The sequence below is a fragment of the Bombus fervidus genome, chromosome 18 (genome assembly GCF_041682495.2).
Source record: "Bombus fervidus isolate BK054 chromosome 18, iyBomFerv1, whole genome shotgun sequence".
In the NCBI taxonomy this organism is placed as follows: Eukaryota; Metazoa; Arthropoda; class Insecta; order Hymenoptera; family Apidae; genus Bombus; species Bombus fervidus.
The window spans coordinates 3,528,342-3,538,293 of NC_091534.1; the positions used below are offsets into that span (position 1 = coordinate 3,528,342).

General features: G+C 30.5%; 1 protein-coding gene across 1 annotated transcript; it reads right to left on the minus strand.

Moving 5' to 3' along the window:
* Positions 1–7,282: 7,282 nt before the first annotated feature.
* Positions 7,283–8,395, minus strand: LOC139996462 (uncharacterized protein C18orf63-like). Its single transcript, XM_072020835.2, has 5 exons — positions 8,201–8,395; positions 7,963–8,098; positions 7,713–7,887; positions 7,470–7,632; positions 7,283–7,385 (listed from the first exon to the last, which is right to left on the minus strand). Exons 1-5 carry the CDS (start codon positions 8,362–8,364, stop codon positions 7,283–7,285), a joined length of 741 nt encoding a protein of 246 aa, XP_071876936.1. The 5' UTR covers positions 8,365–8,395.
* Positions 8,396–9,952: the final 1,557 nt, after the last annotated feature.

Genomic DNA, 9,952 nt, shown 5'->3' on the forward strand with positions numbered 1-9,952 from the left:
ACCAATATTATGAGACACACGTTGTATTAACAATCAAACCCTGGGCAAGAGCAATGTCGCAGTTATGCGAGTCTGCCTAGCAACGGTAGCAGTTTGTTGGTATCCCAGGCCAACGTTAAACAAAGCTAACGCAATCGTAAGGAGAAGAAAGTTTCCATTACTCAGTGATTCTTGTGATCTCCTTGGTGAGTGACACATCGTCTAGAGAGCAATATAAAGAGCGTCATAGCGAGCGATACTTTTGTGCATAGAAATTCTATTCTGAGTTAAATAAAGAGTGAGCCCGTGGACCGTGGATTCGCTATATCGAATCTAAGGTCATTGCCATCAGCGTCTAGTTACCATTGTTACTGTTCAAACTTATTTCTTCTGTATTTGTGTTAATAAACGTTATCTTGATTGTGAAACTACAATGAACAATCCAGGCGAAGATTCTTTACACGCCCATAATCAAAAGTCAAACAACTCTACTCCGACATATATATATATATATATATAAGAATAGCCGAATAGTAAAAGATTTAAAGAAAGACAAAATTTAAAAATTGATCAATCTGATTGATATAATTATAATAAATATATAGTTCATTTCACATATTTTGTAATTTATAAAATTTTTAATAAAAGTAATTTGTTAATGTTATATGTATAATGTTTTCATATATTTAAGATTAAATATATATGTTTTATACCCCAGCATAAACCCAATATCTTTGTAGCCAGAATTTTTATCTTTTTTTTTTAATTACCTATAAATTATACATTGGTATACAGACAATTATGATATATATTATAATTTAACATTCATATTCTTTAGCAAGCAGAGGGGGATAGTGAGAAAGGAAGAGATAGAGAGAGAAAGGGAGAAATATTTACATAATTTTCTTGTTTATGTATTTAATAAATACTTTATCGATATTATCTACTTATTGGCTAAAGTATCAATTATATAGTAAATTAGAGACTATAATAGATACCTCAGAATTTTCTTAGATTTTCTTAAAGCAAAAACAGTAAGAAATTAGGCAAGTTACTGAAAAACAAGTAATGCCGACCGCGTTACTGGAATACCGACATTTGTGAAATACCATATTACCGACGGAGGGTTAAGGTATATAATTAGTACATAGGTTAGGTTAATTAAAACTGGATATTTTCTTTTGCTTTTTCAAATTACACAATTGTTTATTACCTGAGGTATTATTGATTCAGGAGGATCAGGACTGGGTTCCGCACTAATGAACAATCGATAATCATCATGTGGATTCTCCGAGCATTGTTCCATCTTTTTTTCTAATGTAGGCAACAATTTCCTCACCAAATGAACATTTCGCAAAGTTACCCAGTGGCCTTGGATCGCCGAAAGTTCTATGGCTTCTTCCGCTATGGGTTCTTGATCTTGACCCAGTGACACATTGTGGAAATTTCTTCCTCCAAAAGTGAAACCCAATGGCATTCCCAGTTTTTCGACGTCCTGAATTTTTACCGTTGTCGTTATTATAAATACATGTACATGTACGGTGTGATTACGTTGATTTTCGTGCCATGTTTTTGTATAATTCATTATAAATCATTATAATTCTTAATTTTAATTATCTTCGTTTAAGGTTATAAATTGACAAACGAAAGATATGTCGTCAAAAGCAACAGAGTATAGGAAAGGAAAAGAGTAAGAAGATATTACAATTATATTGCATTAAAGAAACATTATTAAATGTTGTGCAATTTGGTTATAGGCTATTGGTTGTTCACGGTATTCAGGAATTATATCTCATGACTTTGGTAGATGATCCTACACCTTCAGATCGATGGAGATTTATTAATGAAAGATACCGTATAATAGAATTTCAAAGCCAAACTTTTTGTACTGCATCGTGTAATGGATATCTAATGAATCGCGTAATATCTGCAAGGAACCATGGGTCGCAAATGAATCGTTCTTTCGGAATATGATCTTAAAGTTCCATTGGCTCTCATATTGAAATTACATTAGAAAATGTTTACATTTCCCAGTTAGATAAAAACTAAGTAATGCCATATTAATGAACAAACAGAAAGCTATTCCTTTGAATATATGATAATCTACGCTAAATAGAATGAAGCATCTAACTTTATCATTTCAAACATCATTACAAAATGATTTACTTTATGGAAAAATCTTTCGCATAAAAATTGAATAGCGTTGAAGAGAATACGATTTGGTATGTGGAACTGTAGAAACGTTAACTACTCTTCGATTTCGATATTTTCGAATATGTTGTAGAAATCGATATTTCAAATAACCTTTTCCTATATAAGAAGTGAATTCGCTTATTTTCTGGGATATTCGCGAAAAACTACCGATAGCAATACAGTGAATTCTGCATCTGCAGTTGTGCAACTGTGACAGCGTATGCGTTAGTTTGGTTACCGATTGCCGGTCACTTATTTTCTCTTTGGAAACGAGGGTCGGGCGGGTTAGAGGCTTCGTGCACAACGTACACATGCGAGGCTGCAAGAGTCTGTTATAACTGGTAACTTATAACTCAATTAAAAGTGAATATCATCAATGTATTGGGTTCAAATATTAATTAATTAAATAATTGTTAATGCATAAAAGGTAAGTGACCGACGACTGGCAACCAGACCGACGCATACGCCGCTGTCGCAGATGAACAACTATAAGCAGAAATACAGTATAATCGAGCCGGTAGTTTCTTACCAATATATTGAAAATTAAACAAGTTCACTCTTTATATACAGTATAGCAAATAGGTAAAAGTTGTTCAAAATATTTCTGCAACATATCTGCAAAATCATAGAAATCCGAGGGTAGGTAACGTTTCTACAGTTTCATTCTATATACCGTTATATATTGCATACAATATTATACGTATATATTATTATTATTATTATTATAAGTTAATAGTGCTATACATTAAATAAGTAAATAAATAAATAAAAAATCTTCAGTAAGGATTCCTGATGTTCTATCGTCGACGTTCGGTCGCGCACGGCTATTTCGCACGCGATCGTAGCACGTATATATATATGTATGTGTTCCATATGCTTTGTAGTCGCAGAGTCGTGTCTTAACTTCGCGGTTGCGCGCGTCTGGTCGCGAATGGGAAGAAGAATAAAGAGTAGACTTCGTTTAAAGAATCTTGCTACGGCGTGGGGAAAGCAGTGATGCCTTTTGGTAAACAGATTGTGAGGTTTTCCAAGTTTAGGGATAAGAGTAATTAATGATATTTTTCAAGATTAGGATAGTATTCAAGGCGACGAATTGCATTAAAAATAGAGGTAATGACAGCAATCCCTTTTATGAGAAGCTCCTTGATAGCTTTGTTACTTATCTGATCATGTCCCGATGCTTTCCTGGAGTTTAGACGACGGATTAATTCTATAACTTCCAGAGATGAGAAAGGTTCAAGGTTTTTTGTTGTCGTTTGTATTGTTTGGAACGTGGGACAGTTTGCCCTTTTGCCACGGAGGAGGGAGAATAAAGCGGTTATAGCTTTGTTCGAGTGAGCTAGTTCCCGATGTTTGGGCCATTTTCGAGCTAGTTAATTCAATTTGAGATAACTAGTCGAGCGGCTATGATTCGGATTGGAGATTAGAAGAGTCTGATTGTTCACTATTAAGTTTAGAAGCACTTGTTTTATTCTGATTTTACTTCACATTCGACGGATGGTCGTCACTTGTATGGATGGTCGTCACTTATAATTTTAACTTAATCACACAGATTTTAGAAACATAAATATGTATATACTGGATAAAGATGAGCTGCTGTCTTTATCAGATTTACTTGCGCGCAAAGTTCTCTCGCGATGCGAATAATAAGACGCCGTAGCATTATGTTATATTACATTTTATCTATCATATCACATCACTTGTCACTTTTCGCAAATGTTCCTAACGTTTGCCAACAATATACCATATATTTAGTTTGGCACTAAAATTGTTAATTGCGTATGCACTAGATGATAGTAAAAACGAAGATTGAAGCTATTACTTCAAGCAATACACTTAGCTTGAAAAGCAATTAAATCTTGAAAAATATTGAAAGAAACGTTCTCGTTTGACAAATGCGAAAAAAAGTATCGACAAAGTAAAACCATTAAAATCGACGATTTTATGCCTATGTTTTGTTACTAACAATCTTGAAATTGCTAAAATGAGTGATCATTCTCATTATTGAATGTCTAGTGTTTATATTCGTGTTCAATGTAGCGGCGTATCTACGGTATCCCTTTGCTCTCATTTCGCTTGTTTCTTCTTTAATTTTCTTTATTTTTCTCCAGCATTTTGCATTTTATGCGTCTTAGGCACCAGAGAATCTGAGCTGGAAATCCAAACTGGTTTCTGCTGAGATAAATGTCATGTTGATATCATCGCTAGTTCCTACATCCAGGTTTGGTACAACTGCTTGCGATTCTCTTCTGTTTTCCCCCGTCCGTCGCGTTCTTTTTTATCTGCGTATCCAATGTGTCGTAAATGGCTGTGCAAGGTGGTGAAATACACAGCATACAAAACTAATTAATCTGTATGAATCAATTAAATATCAAAAGCAAAACCAATGTAATAACAGCTTAAAACAGCATCTGAAAAACGATAACATCCAAGGAAACCACTTGCGATTGAAAGAGTCGTATATGGGAAAATTCAAAGGTTTATTATAAATTGATATAAAAGGATTACTCTGAACATTTTTCAATGATTTTCTATGCAACAATAATATAATATTTCTATATAATAACTTTCTCTGTTAATGTTGTACATTATTTGACATTCTTTACTGTGAATTACCCATATTTGCTTATCAAACAAATTTAAATTGACTTGTGTTGCAGATATCTACCCTGTTCTATAAATTATTTCAAGGAATCTAAATATAACAGCTGTTTCTTCCATATTTATGTAAAAATGTATTGGATAAGTTTTCAAGTAACCGATACTCTGTGACGCCATCATTTCTTTTTAACAAAATTTCAGCTGATTATAATGATGTTTTTATAAATTAAAAATTTTAAAAATTTATAGCTATTGCTTAAAAAATGTTTATTTTTGGATTTACTACCACTGCACATTTTTTCACCATATCATACATTAATATAATCTTTTTATCTTTTCCTACAGTCCCCCAGATCTAGCAACATGCAGATCTTCGTTGAGACCTTAACAGGGAAAACTATTACTCTTGAAGTTGAAGCTTCTGACAAGATAGAGAATGCGAAAGCTAAGATCCAAGAAACAGAGGAGATCATTACCATCACTGCTAGCAATTCTCAATAGAAACATATGCAAGATAACTGGGATATTTCAATTTAACTGCATCGTTTGCAAAGATTACAGTCCATTGGGCCACAAGATTTAAATATTAACGTAAAGACAAAGAAGATCTTGATACTAGTCTTGAATACGTGCTTGAATTTAGTCCATTGCGCCAACAAAATGTTCCTGCAACTACGAATGATAAAAATGTATTTGGGGAAGGTACACCAACGCCATCACGTTACAGGATACCTCCAAGAGCATTAATTCTCAATTCAGAAGAAGCAAAAACGTTTGCTTTACTAAAACATTACGGATTAGGTCAATACGTGCCTATATTTCTTGAACAATATATATATACATATATATGTATGTATGTATGTATTTTAGTTTGAGATTGATTTGTTTATGACTTAAAACTAATGAAGATTTAATTGAAATTGATTTAATTGAAATATGAAGCTGACAGAAAAGCTATATTAAAAGTGATAAACAGATCATAAAAATATCAGCGACACAAAAAGAATTTATTACCTTTTCTTAATTATGTCTAATTCTAATTATTTATTATTATTTTATTTGTTATAAAAGCTAAAGCTGATTTAATGTATAAATTTAAAATTATTAATTAAGTATTATTTCTTATACTAACTTAGTACAGTTAAGAACACATATGATACATTTCAATTTTTGCTTACAAAGATACATTCACATACATTTACATACGAAATGGCTGTAAAATTGTTGTATTCTCAATGTGTGATAATACTTTATTAATAAGTACACATTTTGTTTGCTTTAGGATCATGCGGAATTGAACGCACATTTAGACAATCGTTCAATTCACTATCCTTCATTTGATCCAACTGATTTATTTTTGCCATTGTCTCCGCGATATTGTTTTGATCCTATTTAATAAATTAGAGAATAATTATATGCAACTTTAACTTAATCATACTGAATTTAGAAACATAAATATGTGTATACTGATAAATATGAGCTGCTACCTTTATCAGATTTAGCTTTTGATAGTTTCTCCTTTAGCGTCAAATGTTTTTGTCTTTGATCTTTTTCTTCCGGTAGCTATTTTTAAATAGAAAAGTTTATAAGCGAAGCATAAACAATGAAAGATAAAATATATCTTAGAAAGAAAATGTAGAAGAAGATATCACTTTTGCCTTGGCATAAGAATTCATCTTTTGAATTTTAAAGTACGTAGAAATTGTTCTTTCCTTTGATACAGTAAAATTTGGGTATCTTGATGCATTATCTGTGATAAAATTATTTTCCACATAATGTACAAATGAATTTTGCATAGCATTTAAACATTGAATACCTATGAAATTTATTTTATAATTCAAGCAATTACAATCTTTAGGTATATTTGTAAAGGTATATTATTATCTTAGTACCACTTTGATCTTCTTTCACATGCTTGTTGTTTAATTTTGCTCTCACATTTTCATGAAATTGTACATTACGAATTTGATGAATTTTAGTTAATTGCGTTCTTAATGCTGTAGCAGTATTCACATCTTTTGTCAATCCATCTACATATTTATCGGAAAATTCTAATTGTGAGATAATATTACTCTTTTCCTTCAGATACGTACTTAATCCTCTGTCCTTTGATGATGCATTACTTGATTTTATACTTAAAGGTTTCTGTTTATAATGGAGAATAGATTTTATTTCTGTGTAACTCACCGTACTATCAAATGGAGTATCTTTGGATATCTGTAGCCGTTTACCACAAACTCCAGGTAATTTCATTAGCATATCAGATAAAAAGTGTGTAATTGTAGATTCTTTTTCTCTATTTGGAATAATTTCTAATGGACTACTTGCTAGACACATTTGAGGATATGTAAAAGCTTTAGATTTGGAAATTGAAAATTTAATTTCATAAAATAAAATTCCATCTTTATTCTTTGGTAAATAATATCCATACTAAAACGTTATACATATTTATATACAAAAATTATATTTGAAGGGAAATTGCAAGACGAATAAACATAGATATTGTCGTTTATACCATATTTTTCCAGTGTCTACGTAATTGGTCATAATCTTTGAAAGCACATTTTGCTGGAAGTTCTTTAGATACAGATAATACTTTGCCTTTTTTTGTACTACAAAAATTAGAAAATTTTATTTTAAACCAAATATACATATATATTCCATATATATTCCACTAAATGAAATAAATTAGTTACCTTGGTAACACATGTACAAATGGAAGATTATAACGAGATAAATCAACGTATCCTTTAGGGTCTGCTAAAAAATGTGATAATATAGATGGTGAAAGATAGTCTTCAAGTTTTATATATGGAATTTTAAGTATTTCTGCATGAAGTTGCAAACACATTTTCCTTTCTAGAAACTTTTTAATGTTAACATATTTCATATGATTTTAATATCAGTTATACAAAGAACAAAATTAGATTTTCCATTACCCCCTATAAGTATATCTAATTTTAATGCTCTAGTTCCTTCTATAAAGTTATAAAAATGTTTTCCTTGAACAAAATAATCATCAACTTTATTCCACAAAGGAGCTATCTTAGTTTGTATCGTATACCTAAGACAACTTTTATAAACTTCTGTAGTAACTGATCTTAATCCTCGATACTGACAGAAATAAAAACCAGTTTATCATTGAAATAATATATTTAGAGTCAATAAAGATTTGTATCGTGAATATACCACTAGTTTAAAATTTCTCAAAATTTTGTCCAATCTACCAGTTTCAGAAAATTGTTTATGCGTTATAACAAATATATATCTTTCTGTACCCATTACTGGCGAAGCAATAACGTCAGATATTAAATGAATAAGTAATCTAAAATTTTATTGTTAGTAAAATATAAAGATCATTAAGATCATTATGATAGTATTATGGAATAGAAAGTTTTTGAAAGGGCAGAATTTGCCCTTGACTTACCGGCATTTCATTGTTTGCCAATAAAAATGTGATTTTGCCGATGGATCATGAACTTCAAGAAAATCAGTTTCGCAAATTGCACAACATAGGTTACTCATTTCCGGAAATAAAGCGTACAGAACCGACTGTTCTTTTTTTTTATTCATAAGATTACAAGCATCCATTATATATAATTGCTTGCTATTCTTAATTATTTTATGTTCTTGTAGATCCAATTTATACTAACAATTTTTCAAAAACGTATTTTCGAATGAATAGCCAACATTTAAAATTCTAAAAGTTGTAGTAATATTTTAAATATGATTTTTATGAAGAAGCTTTATTCTCAATTATGTTAAAATTAAACTTGTATGTGAGACATCTAAACTTTTCATATTTAAAAGAAATTTAAAATCTTGTTAAGTAAAAAGACGACTCTTTTTCTATTACCAACATATTATCTTATTTAGCGGTTACTGAGGAGTTTATATTATATATATTGGTACGGATCACTGAACCGCTTTGTTCAATAAAGTGCGCGAAAAATTCAAGATAACTACATATTAAGATGTAAGCATAGCTTTTTTAATAGAGACTTGCTTGAAATTCTCCCTTAGAAAACAAAATATTTTTTAATAACCTTGCATGACTGAATGAAAACCTTTTAATTTATTGTGACTTTTAACGACGAAACTTAAAGTTTTCCAATAGCGTATTTCCTGTACTTTGAATTCTTATTCACTCCTTGCTATAGTACAGGCATCGAATTTTTGACCAATATATAGATGTATTTGGCATTTCAGATATGTGAACGTGATTTCAAATTTCGATTTTAAATTACTTTATTTTGAATTATATTGATATCGCTAAATATAAGGCCAGATTCATATGTAACACAACGGTTCAGTAATGTTCAATTATGTTGTATGTTCGTAACTTCAAGCCATTTGAAGTAAACGCCGCGTAATTCAAATTTCAACACTATGCATAGCGTATTCTATAACGAATAAATTAATTACTATGTACTTACATAAATAGTTTTAAGGCGGGGAATCTACTGGTTTAAAAGTTATGACTATGTAAAACTGAGCATACTTTGGCTAATTTACGACCATTTTTACACATTACTTTGACGTCATATTGCTTCTATCCATCATTCAGTTGGTCCGTACAGATGACCAATGTACTGAAATTTGTGGGAAATTACATAGTTTATACAAGTTCGCAAGTATTTACTAACATAACAGCCGGTCTCATGATACTGCTCTCATCTACTGAACTATAAACTATTTACTGAATTATAAATAGAAATCGATATAGCGAACAAATAAGTTGTAAAACACCTTGAAAATGCTCAGTTTTACAATCATAAACTTCTAACTAACAAGTTCCTTGCATTAAAACTTCGAAGTTTTATTAATATAAAAATTAGAATTGTCTTTTAATTGGCATTATTTAACGAATAGAAAACAGGATAACTAAGTATAATAAAAGAAAATGTAAGCTATGATGTTTAATTAAGTAACACTTAAAATACGAAAGAAAGTAAAAAATATACAGAAAAAATGTATTTGATTAGTTTAATATTATGTTTCTATTTACTAATTACTGTAGAAATAGTACTAAAAGTAAAATATTTTATCATTTCCTGATATATACATTTAATTTGACGGTACATACTAGCACACATTTTAATGTGTGTACGTCATTTTTAAAAAATTATAAAGCATATACATATAAGAGATAGGAATCAACTAATTTATATATGTACAT

What these genes read in the sequence shown, in the direction of transcription:
- LOC139996462 (XM_072020835.2), bottom strand. Translation starts at nt 8,364, where the DNA reads ATGGATGCTTGTAATCTTATGAATAAAAAAAAAGAACAGTCGGTTCTG. An exon ending in ATTAGATATACTTATAGGGG is followed by an intron (nt 7,633 to 7,712) that starts GTAATGGAAAAT and finishes AAAAGTTTCTAG; the next exon opens with AAAGGAAAATGTGTTTGCAA. An exon ending in TTTGTACATGTGTTACCAAG is followed by an intron (nt 7,386 to 7,469) that starts GTAACTAATTTA and finishes TAATTTTTGTAG; the next exon opens with TACAAAAAAAGGCAAAGTAT.